Raw genomic sequence first — 13,999 nt, 5'->3', positions numbered from 1 at the left:
ACAGGCAGGTAGTGCGGTTTAGTGTCAGAGATGAAAATTGCATGTGCTTTCCACCTGGGTGTGTCGTGTGTGTCGGTGTGAGCCAGCAATTAGTTAAACACAAAAGTTTATGTGCCCCATCAGAGGTAAAGTTGCGCACTTCCGGTGACCCCCCAGACTTCCTGTGGCGCGTGTACTATGTGATCTCTTATCTCGTAGGCTCGTCTTGGTCTTAGCAAGGATTTATGCTGGCTCATCTGACTTTAGATATGCCTTTTGGCCGGCAGGTGGGCCAAGTGCTGCTTAAACTTTGAGCAACTAAATGTCCTGGGCGGAAGAAGATGGCCTCAGAAGTTTTTCCTCGGGTGTCTCAGTTATCTGGCAAAGCAGAGAAAACTTTGTGGATTACAAAGAATTTATAATTGAAGTGGGTGTGATGCGAAAACGTTTTAGGAAATCGATGGCACAACGCAAATTAAAATTCCTTTTGGACCGAGCACTTAAAAGTAGCTCACAAAGTTGCGAAAGTGCCTTAATATTGTAGATAGCATTTCAATTATTTTCTTTGGTATCAGGTTTGCTCTAACCGGTCTGCCACTTAATTCCATATCGAATATAATTCCGTCTAATCTATGCCCAATTTGTGTGAACATATTTCTAATTAGCCTGAATGCCATTAGTCCAAAGCTTTGAGCACATATTTGAGTATATGGTAAATTCATTAGATTTCCGTCGGCCAATATGTCAATAAGGTTTCTTGAAGTGTTTTAAAAATATGTGTCATTTCAAACATTAAACAAATTAAGTTTAAAGCAAGATTGAAACATAAAAACCATTTAGTTTATACCAGAATTCAAATTATGAAAACTGATTGCATAAATATATTATTATCTAGTTATTGTGCAACCTATGTAGAGTATTTCCTGCCTTGTATCTCGATAAATGTGTTACATATCTGCAGCTCTAGTCGCGTTGACCATTTCTAATTAGTCATTGAATATTCGTCTGGCATAGGGCATATATCTGAATCCTTTAAAAGCCAAATCCAATCAGCTGCTGAGCGTGTTAATTTATTCTTGGAATTATTTTTCTGGCCCTTGTCTACTGACCCACGACCCTTGGACCATTGCACCCCTTGCCCTCGCAATCTGTCTGATTAGTACAAAGAAAATCCTCTTTTGTTTGTAGTCCACGCACGAATTCGATGGAAACTTCAAGGCGAAGTCCCCAAATACCCGAATCCCCAATCTCCGATCCGCATCCATGGGATCTGAGTTCTCAGTTCAATATGTTTTCCTTTTTTTCTTTTTTTTTTTCTAATCCGAGAGTGTGGACCATCTGCTTTCCGCTTTAATTCACCGGCCATCCTTTGACACACGAGATGAAAGCTGTGAGTGTCCTTGAACTTGCCACATTTAGTTGCTGAGATACAAAAATACAAAAACACAGACTTCGAGTTGAACTCAATTACTATAATACAAAATTCAAGTTCAACTCAATTACGTGTCTTTCGCCATGAGTAGGCATTTTTGCTTGTCGAATTCCTAAAAATCATAGATAGATTTCCCCTTTCCGGATTCAAACTCGCCACGTAACTCCATAAAAATTGTTTCGCTGCTGCTTTTCCGGTTGCCAAATTAAACAAAATGAAAGAGAGCATCGAAACGAACACGATTTTCTGTTTACTCAGCAATTGTTCGTGAAAATGCACACAATATTTTCGATATAAACACAACAAATGCAGCCAGATACGCTAGAATGTGTTCTTATGTCGGCCATATAAACAATCATAAACTTCGTGATTTATGCACCATTCGAGAGCATTGAAATGCAATCGAATGGAATCCGATTCGCAAATTTTTCGACTCTATTCAAAACCTAGTGCACTTATGCAGAATGCCGAAAATGAATTCGCCGGGAAATTCCTTAAGCTGCCTAGGATAAATTATTCAAAAGCGTGGAAGTCAAATGTTTATTTAAAATCTTATTTAATAAATAATAAACACAACTTTCATGACAATGATTTCCAATGAGAAAGTATATATTTCCAAACCATAAATTGTTTTGGCAAATATGGCCACCATTTACCTAATTGTCTATAATCGAATTAATAGCTTTTATAGACACCTTTCAATTTAATGCACCGGTGAGTCCTTCAATCGAAGGCGAAGGTTTCCGTGTTCTGGCGGCCTGCCAAATCGCCACTTGACATTGCCCAGTGACTCGGAGGACACGGAGGTCCTCGGAATGTACCATGTGCCGGATGACCGGAGGAAAGGCCGTAGCCTGCTGGCTGCATATCTTTAATGAAATTGCAGGCGGCACACCGACAATAAACCGGCGGGGCAGGACATCAGGGGGGGTTGGTGTCCTTTGGTGAAACCGCCGCTTAGTATGCAAAAGGATGGTGACTGGTGACTAAGGCCTCATCCGCATGGCAGAGGGCTAAAGTCACCGGGCCAAGAGTTGGCCGGGAACTGTGAGCTCTGGGCCACATGAGCACATGGCTCTGGGCGCAACGCATAAAGGATAACGGATAATGGACTTAAAATAAACAAAGCAAACAGGCGGAAGAGCAGGGAAGGGAAAAAGGGGGCCAAAAGAAAAGCGGACGAACAAAACACGGCAAAACAGAAAACGGCTAGGAAGGATGGAAAATCGGGGCAGGGAAACTGTTTTGCTTTGTTGCCGATGTACCCAGTGATCAGGAAAATGTGGGAGTGGTGCCTCCAGTATATTGGTTCTATTTTGGGCTTTGGAAACGGCTCAGGTAATTCCCGCCAATTGTTTTAAAAATCTCCAGGGCTTACACCAATCCAATTAGTTGCTTGGTAAACAATTTTTAGGATAAAAGCAAAAACAGCTACTACACAACAACAACAATAGTATTTGTAAATCTAAAATATGCATAAACTATAACTATTAAATATTTAAATATAACATAATAACTTAACAAGTTATTCATTTTACAAATTATAGCATAAGAAGTATCAGATTGCTTCTATAAGATACCAATCTATGGTATAACTTATTTAGATTATAAAAATCTAGAGCTTTTCAATTACTTTTCGAACACTGGGTAACTTCTGGTCGATCACTGCCCTTCTTATTGACACTTCTCTTCACTGCTCAATGCACATCATCAACAATGAAAGGACTAAAGCTATAAAGCTGAGACAAAACGGCGGAGGAAGCGAGAGGGCGGATGTGGAAGGGAGATAGCATCTGGGCTCAGGTAGGATGTCGCATTCATTCGCTTGGTTTGGTTAACTTGGATCATGTCACAAATTAGTAAGTCATTTTGCCATCTTGTTTACCCATTTAGCTGCTGGAAATCATTTTCCGCTTAGCCAGCTGCTGGCTATTGGCAGTGAACTTTCCCATTTTCCGATTTTCCGATTTTCCGACCCTCCTGCCTGCCGCCTTTTTTGGCCCTCGTCCAATGCCTCCTTGTTCGAGTTTTATTACGATGCTCTTGACCGGTTTTATTGCCCTCAATATTTCTTGCATATTCTGGCCACAACTCATTCAACAAATATGTGGGTTCTGTCTGGCATTTGGCTTTTCCCTCGGCTTCAGCTTTGGTTTTTGGGTTTCGGTTTTTGGCTTGGGGTTTTGTTTTAACGAATTTATAAACCAAACAAATTTATGCTCGATTCTGTGGCTTCACCACTAGCTGTATTAATTATGAATGTTATTTTAGACCGTCTATTTCGAGCGCACACATTGAAGTTTTTGGCTTATGTGAAAAAATGCCCATCCTATTCGCTTGCTCCCCACATTTTTAATTGATGGGATGATAGACCTTGGGCAGCATTTTTGGAGAAATCCAAATAAATGCTTGGCTGATTAATTTCAGATGAAACGAAATTGATGGTATAGAACATTAATTAGGCCCATGAAGCAGAAACATGTTGGTATTTGCCAGATTAAAACCAAATAAAGTATTAAAAATGTAATAAGTGTATAAGCTATGAAGTAATATTTTCCAATGCAAGCAAACTGTTAACTTAACTTATTTAATAATTATTAAATTTAATCTATTACTAGTCTATATATATGTTTTATTCAAGTTAGGAAATTCGATCACTTGAATAATATTTGACTTTTCATCTCCGATGGTATACACGTTGGTATTCTATGTACATAGATACATATGTATGTCCCACCTTTCGGCCCGGCTAATGAATTCGTTTGGCAATGCAAATTTCCTACCGAAAGCACCTCAGCGCGTTAAATGAAATGCAAACATTATACAAAACGCCCAAAGATGACGATGCGTAAACAAAAAAGCAGCATAACCAAAAAATCAGTAACAACAACAAACAGCGGGCAGCACATGGCAGCATAAACATTTATCGGGGTCTAAAAATATATATATACTGCACTGCTCGAAAAACAGCAAAAAGCATTTTGAAGACAAAAGCCGCATTTTAATTCAAATTTAATTAAATTAAGACTTATAATAATAATAAATTAAATAAGCTTTATTGTATTCAATACAAAAGAAAAGGACTGAATATGTTTGATTTATATAAAACTTAAGATTATTGTAAAATCAAGGAATTTCTCGCTAGACTTGCATTTGCCAAGAGAATTTCTCTCAGTGCATTTGCGGCGTGTGTTTCTGAGTAAGTGGCTAAGTGTTGGTCGCACGTGTGTTAGTGCGTGAGTGCTGGCTCCACTAACTATATTTAGAGAGAACTTACCTAGAGGCCAAAACACGGGTGGTTAATTGGGGAGTGGGTGGGGGGAAATGCTGCCAGGGGATGTCTAAGAGGTGGCGAAGGTGGGTGGGGTGGATGGTTCAGGGGGTGGTGCCAAATGCCAGCAGCTGTTCGGTTGCCCGGTTAATGAATGAATATGCATGAGGAGGCGTAAAAGAGATGGCAGGCAACGCTTCCACACACACACACATTCTATCTCTTTTTGACCTGCTTATATATTCAGTATTTTCGGGAATCTAGTGATTTGTTTTTCATTTATCAGCAATAATATTTTATGGGTAGTAAATGTGCATATCAGGCATATAGCGATCATATTCTGTATAAAATAATTGTTAATAAATTAGAAATATTAATATATATAAATAAATATTTTAGTGATTTTCCTCCTTTTCTTATAAATATTGCAAGAATTTATTAATTGCTGGAAGAAATCGTTTCAGGTTTTGGTATAAATTTAGTTAATATGTTTTTAAATAAATTTAAATATGATGTAAAAGGTATTCCAAAGTCAGGACTGCTTTCCTCCTCCTTTTTTTTTCTCCATTTACACATGTCGAGTTTTTTTCAGGAGGTGTGGGCTTGAAAAAGTACTGTTCTCATTAATTTGCTTCGCTTATCAAATGTGTTTTGTTTTTATTAATTTTTCTTTGGCTCGATATAGCTGACACAAAAGTTTATCGTGTGTTTTTGTTGCTGGCACAATATTTGCCAGACCATTAGCGCCATTAACATAATGAATTGCCATCGGTCCGCGGCGTCGATAGAATCGAATCGAATTGAATCGAATATAACCATTATTTCCAGTTGGAACTGTTTGCATGCCATTTACCTGGCGAGGTGTGCAAATATTTCAGGAGCACAGGATTTCGGGGGTATGACATTGATTTATTGGGAGTTTTCACAGCTCCAGTTTTATTAGGAATGCAAACAAGACATAGGTGAGTTAAAATGGATGAGAGAGTATTGGTGATAGCTTAAATAAAATCTATACAAAATAGTTGCATAGAATAAGTTATAAATCTTTTTATTGCTGCCTTTGAATAACTAATAGATGAGATATATCAACAGAAATAGTACAATGCTGATTTGCAAACTGTGCAGGATTTCTGCGAGTGCCTGTGATTAATCGCCTGATTAGCATCCCGAAATTATTAATTTTGATTGATTGCGCTCTCAGCTGTTGCCTATTATCCGCAAAGGAGCGAACAGTTCAAGCCAATTAAATCCGATTGTATCCTGCTCTCTGGCAACGTCTCCTTCGATTTGGAAAAGTCCAAGTGGTTCGTTGGAAAATGCAAAATAGCTTAAGACTTAAGCCATTGGATGAATGATTCCTGAAGGCAGCCGTAAGTGTCGAATGACAGACGATGACGACATTTATGAGCTTTCACCAAGGAGACTTTTCAATTGGCAGGGTAACGTCTCCGGGGATTTCCCCATCGCTTTTCCCGCCCCCAAAGCTGAGTTTTCTTTTCCATTGCCTATTTTGCATACGAGTGGAAAGTTGACGAAACTTCGGATTTTTTACTTTAGGTGCGGATAAAAAGTTGTGTCAACTTTCAGAAGTTGTCTCGAATAATTTCACTATTTGGAAAACTTCTAATTGGAGCTCGTTTTGTAGACCATTCTATCAGCCATATAGCATTTGATTTTCCACTTCTCATTTTAATTAGCAATTATTTTCGTATCCGTGTCGAAACATTGCAAAAGATCTAGAATGAGTTAATTACGTGTTGAATTGCACAATTTGGAAAAATACCAATGTTATTCGAGGCAGAATTAAGAAATATTACTTATAGTTTATATGATGCTCGCGGTTTTCGCCATCCAGCATTTTCCACTTAGCGGGTGGCAAAAATGTTGAACTAAATGGAAAACACAGAATTCTGAATGGCAAATTGTGCGAGCTTATTCATAAGAATTTCCTAAGAATTTCTTAAGTGAATTTCGGGTATTGTTTTGTTGTGTTACTCGATAGGTTCGTACTTTTGTGGAAACTCTTTGGCATCGCATTTTTTTTTAATATTCCACTACGTTTTTTGCTGAAATATTTCATATATTTTTTGGCAACAGCAAAACAATTTGTTTATAGCACGCGGAGCGTTGTGTTTTTGACATATTTATGCCGTTGGGCAGGCACTTGTGCTCGGCCTTCTACCCTTACGCCCCCTCACCACTTTTTTCCGGCCTGCCACGCCCCCTCTGCCTGGTGCTGGCCAAGTTTTCAACGCCGCCTCTGGCTAAAAACAAAAGCCGACAAAAGGCGAAATGCGGCGCTGATGAAGACGAGACGATGAAGAGCCAAGAAACCGGCGAACGACCTGCGCCTGGCTTTAAGACTTTCCACAATGGAAGTTTTCCTTCGCCGCCCAACTGCTCGCTTTCCTTTTATTTCCGCTTTCCCGCCCGGGGTTTTCACCCCGCTTTTGTTTTGCTGTTGTCTGTGGCACAGTTTGGCCTGGAATGCTAATGAAATCGGGCAGTTTGACTATTTAGCGGGCTTTGGCTACTCAACGTGTTCATTATAAGCTTTAAAGTTACAGATTGTTCGCATAGTGATAGATCTCTGGTATTTTATTGCTATCATAAATGTAAGATAATCTCTGCTTTCATTCTCGCAGCTCATCTGCAGTATTTCTCAGATAATCTCCGCAACTTTACGACTTTAAAAGGGTATTAAAATCTTGCTTGATCGCAGATAAATTTCTTCTTTCTTTCGAAAATTTAACAAACAATCTGAAGTTGTACTCGTTGTATGCGTCTCTTTCTGTGCGAGTCGCCCCGTCTCTTTCGCGACTTCTGTTTTGATAGGACCTTGCGTGTCTGGCGAGCATTTCGTGAGACTTAAGTGGGCCGGCGCCCAAAAACAAAAACCAAAAAAGGCCTTATAAGCCCATATATATATATATATATATTCGTATTTATTGGGGAAAAGTGGGCGCTAGGGGAATCCGAAAAGTAGAGATACGATATATTTATTGGCGGCGTCAGTTTGCGATGCTTTTTTTTGCGGGGGCGGCAGTCTCTGTTTGAGTTGCTTTGTTTTGGGGTTTGCCTTGCCTGCTTTTCGCCTGTGCAAAATCGAATTTATTGTTTTAATGCCATTTTCTGTCGCTGTCGAGCGCAAAAATTGGCAATTTGTTTAGAAATTAGCGCACTGCCTCTTTTAGCATGTAAAATGAAAATCAATTTTGTTCTCCCACTCCCTTCGTTGCAGCGCAAGTGGATCGAAGCACCCAGATGAGCGGTGGGCCAGGAGCCGGATCTGGTGGCGGAGTGGGCGGTGGTGCCACCCACATCTTTCGCTCGCTGTCGTCGGAGAGCCAGAAGCGGGAGTGGTCCAAGCGGCTCTCCCTCCGGGGAATGCGGCATGGAGGAGCGGCCGGAGGTCCTGGCGGATCCGGCACTTCGAGCCTGGCCAGCAGCAAGGAGGTGAGCTAATTGTGTCGAACATTTAATCGCAATATCATTGCGTAACAGTTCCTTGGGGAAAAGGAAAGACCTTTGCCAATGCTCTTAAGAAAATAGTATACTCTACTAAGTCAGAGTATAAATTAAATAAATAAAACAACAAATATTTTAAATGCAACGAATTTAAATCGACGAATGTTACAATAATATCTATCAACGTTTATACCTTTTTAAACAATCTAAGTATTTGTAACATGCATTTTTTCTTTTTAACTCGATTCTAGTCTAATTGGCAGAAATAATCAGCCAAATTTTACGAATATTATTATTCTCTTTTATTGGTAAATCGTTTTTAATATTAACATTTGTTGACTGAACGTTGTGGTTTAAATATTTTCCTGTTATTTGCGGCTATTTTTCAAGCCCACTCTCAATATTACTTTCTCCTTTCATTGATGTACTGACCATTTTACATATTTCCTTGCAGGAGAGCAAACACAGAAAGTTCTTCAGCCGCTCGGCCTCGCTGCGTCAGGCGGGGAGCGGAGGAGGAGGAGGAGTAGGAGGTGGAGGAGTAGGAGGAAGTGGCAGCCACCAGGCGTCCATGGAGCTGCATGTGCCTGGCCAGGATGGCAGGGGCACCTCCTCCGGAGCGGGCTCGCCGCAGACGCAGACCCAGCCGTCGACGCCCAAGAAGTCCAACTGGGAGGTGATCGAACATTTCAATACGAGTGCCAAGGGAGGCAAGGCCGTGGTTAGCAGCAGTTTGATTGCGGTGAGTTCGAGGGGATTCTGGAATCAATTAATTTGCCCGCCTAATGGACACAACGTCGATGGCAGGCTTCATCTCCACAGCCCATCTTCCTTCCACCTGTTGTGGGACTTAAATATTTAATTCGATTGTGCCGCAAATAAGCTGGGCCGAGCTAAATTTAAATACAATTTCATCGAGGCCTGAGTTTGCTAATGGGCATGGGCATTGAGAAGGGACGAAACAGTCGCCCTGGGAAATTAATTTAAAGTCAAACAATCTGGCGACGAGCAAAACGACTGCATGTCACAACATTTTGCTTTAACTAAAATTTATTGTGCCATCGCAATCGATGTTGAAATTTGGCTTGGGGCCGATGTCCTGCGGCTAATTGAAAACTCTTCAAACTTTTCCAGCGCACACGTTTGTTTTAATTTCATTTTGTGTTTCATTAATTCGAGCTTCCCTGGGGTTTTAAGTTTAAAGTTGATTTCATTAGTCAAACAAAACGTATAAAATCAAATTTATTTATTATATTGTTGGTTGAAAGCTATAATCTTCTTCCTGTTCTATTATTATTTTATGTTCCTTATACTTTTTAAAAACTTTAAGTTTATTTTAATACAATGAGAAGTTAGTTTTTATGCCATTAATAGGTAGTTCAGTTTATGCTTTATGACTTACAATGTTTATTTTTCAATAAGAGCGAACTGAAAGTATCTTTTCTATAACTTTTAGTGATATATATTTTTAGATTTGTTACTTTGCACAAACGAGTTTTAATGCCAACTAACAAGCCATGTCTGTGAACTTACCCACACACTTGCAGGCGGATACCCACACACCCACACACTTGCATGGCTAAGCTGACATGCACAGGGGGCCACTTAACAGCTGCACACGTCTCTATGTGTGTGTGTGTGAGTATTTCTATTTGCCTTCGCTGTCAAGAGTCAATTGACAAAGTTTAGCAAATTGAAAAGGAAAAAAAAGTGAGAGGAGCTACAAAAAAGCATTTCTGGCATTTAAATGGGCGGCAATTTGCTTAAAAACGCCGCGGGGATCCAAACACACTTGCCACTCTGCCTATAGTTCTATGTGCGTGCGGCAGTCCTGGTATATGTGTGTGGGTGTGTGTGTGTGAGAGAGAGAGAGTGTGCCTGAGTGGGCAAAACGTTTAGTTCAATTGTTTGCGGACCGCACAAAAAAATCATAGCATACTTTCAGAGGCCAAATGAATTTTTAATGCGAAGAAAGGAATGCGAGCGTATTTGCTGAGTGTTTATTATTATTAGGTACTGAATACATACATCTATAAATGTTGGCAAATTATGGCAATAATTTCAGCGTTTATGAGTTTATTTATTGTTATAAAACTATTTTGATACACATACACCACTCTTTAACACAAATATTTCCAATTAAAACGCTCTTACCAGTGTTTTTTGTTTAATTCATACAACAATTCGCCTTTATTTGCATTTAATTGAAATATCTAAATGACATTCCATAGCTGTCAGCTATAATAATTTTATTATTTCCCCGTGCTGTGTCCCCAGGCTGGAATCACGCGCTGCAACATAGACGAATCCATGGACTCCACCAACTCCAGCTCCACCTGCCACAGCCCCATGATCTACCAACGTGACGAGACGCAGCTGCTGCAGCCAGGTAAGATGAATGGCGGAATGTGGGAAAATCTTGGGTAATAGGAAGGCGTTTACCCCACGTAACGGGAGCCACTGAGGGTCAATAAAAATACCAGCATGCACACATGCCCCCCATTTGTTGGGGTGGCGCCACACATTTTTCCCCTGGCCACAGCGCTCAAAATGTCACAAGTTGATTGTCATTGTCATATTGAATTTGACGAGGCTATTTCGCAGTCTCGTCTCTTTCTTTTTTCACTCTCGTTTCACGTCTCACGTTTCCTCGTCATTGGCATTTCACTCACATATCGCCATTTTTTGCCCCCTTCAAGGTTGCCTTGGATGCTAGACATCCATATCACCAGCCTCCATCCACCCACCGCCCTCCACCCAGATTTATTTTAGTTTGTATTTCCTGGGAAAGAAACCAAGCCAGCCTTTGGTTTTCCTTGGCTTCCATAGAAATCTGTATGTGCCTGGCTGTTTAGAAATCTATGGAAATTTACATAATCACGTTTGGCATTTATTTATTGATGCATATAAAAACATACTCCTAGATCCCATTCATGCCTTTCCCGCCTTGTTGTGGTTATGTTTTTTTGTTATTATTATTATTTTTTTTTTTTTTTGTATTGTGGTCAGAACACGGGACAGTTGAATGATTTTAATATGCCGATTTGGCTGACGTTCTCCGTTTTACAATAAAATATTTTATGGCATTGTGTGCTGCATTCGAAATCAAGGCTTCCATTCTCAGAAGGGAAAATGTCAGGAGCACAGACGTTGATGTGCCACTCACACAATGGCTGGCAAATCGAAAATGTGTATAACACGTTAAGCGAATGAATTGTACTCGAATTGTCACAATAACCCAAGGATTAGGTTTCTGTGGGTGTGGTTGTGGATCTGACTGTCTGCCCACAAAATAAATATGAAATATGGTCAGAAAAAGCAATCACCAAGTAGTGCAAATGAAGTGGGTTTTGGCACATGAGAAATATTATTGTTACTAAATAGTTGAGCTTTAAAATATATATATTTATATACATTGAAAAATATAACATTTTAAGATTTTTTAAGGATGTCCTAAGATACAATATGTAAATTATTTCACACCATTCTGAATGCATATATGTAGACCGCAAACGGCAGTTCATTATCTGAACAAAAAGCCAATAGTTTAAAAGGTCAGGCTTAGCAAGCTGATTTATTCATGTTTTTAATTAAGCATTTTATTTGTTTCGGTTTTATTTACAAAGAGTCTATTTAATTTGCTCATAAAAGAAACATTTTGAACGAGTTAGTTTATTTGATGACTTTTTAATTAGTCTGCCAGTTTAAATGTCTAAAATGAATTTATTTCATTAGGTTTTTATTTATATATCATTGGTAGTCGAGTGTTTAACAAAACCAGTTCATTGAACAATTCGAACTATTCATTCGAACTATTCACAATCAAAACTCTCTAGCGAATACAAAACTATCCAATTTCATGCTGTGCCAGATTTATAACTACAATTTGCATAATTCTAATCTCTGGCCGTGCGTTTTCCCATTTGTAAGGCAACTCGAATGTGAAAATGCAACAGCTGTAATTGAACTTGCAAATTCAGACTGCAATTTGCAGACATTTTGTCGGGCTAATTGCAGCTGCATTTCAGTTAAACCTCAAGTTCGGTTAACTTTTTGGCTTGGGCACTAATTAATTTGGCTTCTGTGAGTGGGGCAGTACCTCATCCTTACCTCAATGGAACACATGTACCTTGTTTTGCAGGCGATGCCAGCAACCTGGAGGCAAACAATCCGATGTCGAGCGGCGGAGGAGGCGGAACTGCCAATGGTCCTGTGAGCCCCAGCATTTCGTTCTGGTTCCGTTTGAACCGCATCATCCTGCGCCTCTGCTCCACCCACCAGTTCAAGAATCTCCAGGTAAGCTACTTACGCTCCCAGCTTTCCGTGAAATCCTTTGGCAAACAAGTTCAAAGTTCCCCCCTCAACCACCATCGTTCTTGGGCCAACTTTTTTGTTCACTTTGCTACTTAGCGTGCTCAACTTTTTTCTAGCAACAACGGCAATTCATTTCCAAAAATTGGTGATTTATTCTTAAAGACTTGGAACTTAAATTGTTTTGCCTAGAGTATTTTGCCCTCTATGTAGTATCTCTATTAATTATACTATTAAATCATTATAAGTTACAATAAATGTTAAGCCATTTTCGAAAGCCCTTTCTTTAAGTGTGTTCATTTCCCATTTTCAATCAGGTGGAAATGCTGTATCAGCGGTATTTTCTGCGTATGAATCAGAGTAACACGACGCACATTTTGGCCCTGCTTTTGGCCCTCATTTTGGCCCTGTCCTGCACGCTTTTGGTCTTCACCACGCTGCAGCTGCGGCGCAGCACGTCGCTGCTGCTGGAAATCAGCGAAATCGGACTGGACGCAAATGCCACCGTGGGCAACTTGACGACCGCCACAATGATGCCTCCACCGCCGGCATCATCGGATCAAATGGCCCGGGGCAGCTCCATCCCGCTCCTGGCACTCGCTTCCAATGGCAGCTGGGTGGGCAACGGGCCGGGTGGCGGTGAACTAAAATCCGCCCATAACCGCAACCTCGCCGATTTTGAAGCGGACCATAATGGGCAGTTGGGCGGAGGGGGCGTGGTATGGCGTCGTCAGAAGCGCAAACATTATCGACGCCTCCACAAACACCGATACAAACACAAGTCACATCAACAGCATCGCACCAGGTGAGCAGATATGCCAACTATTTATGGTTCAAAGTAGCTAATATACTAACAAATTGGATATATTATCTTAAAGATATGATTTTATTGCGAATTAGATACATGCCTATGGGATCATACAATATATTTATACAAGAACTTTAGTTTCATATTCAGTAATATAAGTAATAAGTATATTAAAGATAGTTTTATATACTTACATTAACATGCTGAATTTGTTTAATCATAAAATCATATAGTCATCTATATATGTGTTTACATCTAGAACATTTACTTTCAGCATTTGTACTATACTAATTTAAAGATACACTTCCTTTAGCTACAAAATAGCAATCTTGTCACCATCACAGATGAAATTCGAGACTGTAATATAGATGAAAGTGAAGAAGAGGCATGTTCTGACAGGTCACCCGGTCGACAATGTGCTTTTCCCGAAAGGCGATTCATATTTTGCACAGCTCGCATTTGAGGTTTTCCTTCGAGCGGCCTCCTGAAATTCAATGAAAATTCAACTTGGGCTGTCCGAAAAGAGCTGAGCCCATAAAAGTGTGTCCAAAGTAGGCTCAAATTGAATTTAAAGCAGGCTGGAGGACTGAAACAAGTTAAGCTCCAAGAAAAGTAATTTTAGCCGAGGGAGAAGCCACAATTGATCGAAGGAAATCCATGACGAGGCTTTAATCGAGTGTGGAAAATTGAGACAAAGTTAAATTTAAAGGCATATTGAAATCAAATTTGT

General features: G+C 39.9%; 1 protein-coding gene across 5 annotated transcripts in view; it reads left to right on the top strand.

Annotated features, from left to right (window-relative positions):
* LOC6738340 (adenylate cyclase type 6) overlaps positions 1 to 13,999 on the top strand; it is a 37,474-nt gene that overhangs the window by 4,792 nt on the left and 18,683 nt on the right. For all 5 annotated transcript variants that reach the window (XM_016169391.3, XM_039294020.2, XM_016169390.3 and 2 more), the window contains exons 3-7: positions 7,924 to 8,138; positions 8,605 to 8,892; positions 10,428 to 10,539; positions 12,292 to 12,446; positions 12,779 to 13,266. In XM_016169391.3, the coding sequence (XP_016032187.1) occupies positions 7,947 to 8,138; positions 8,605 to 8,892; positions 10,428 to 10,539; positions 12,292 to 12,446; positions 12,779 to 13,266 (1,235 nt within the window). In that variant the 5' untranslated portion in view covers positions 7,924 to 7,946. The remainder of the gene's footprint in view (positions 1 to 7,923; positions 8,139 to 8,604; positions 8,893 to 10,427; positions 10,540 to 12,291; positions 12,447 to 12,778; positions 13,267 to 13,999) is intronic.

The sequence above is a fragment of the Drosophila simulans genome, chromosome 3L (assembly GCF_016746395.2).
Source record: "Drosophila simulans strain w501 chromosome 3L, Prin_Dsim_3.1, whole genome shotgun sequence".
NCBI classification, from domain to species: Eukaryota; Metazoa; Arthropoda; class Insecta; order Diptera; family Drosophilidae; genus Drosophila; species Drosophila simulans.
Note: the sequence above shows the minus strand (reverse complement) of the source record. Positions and strands in the feature narration are given on the sequence as shown.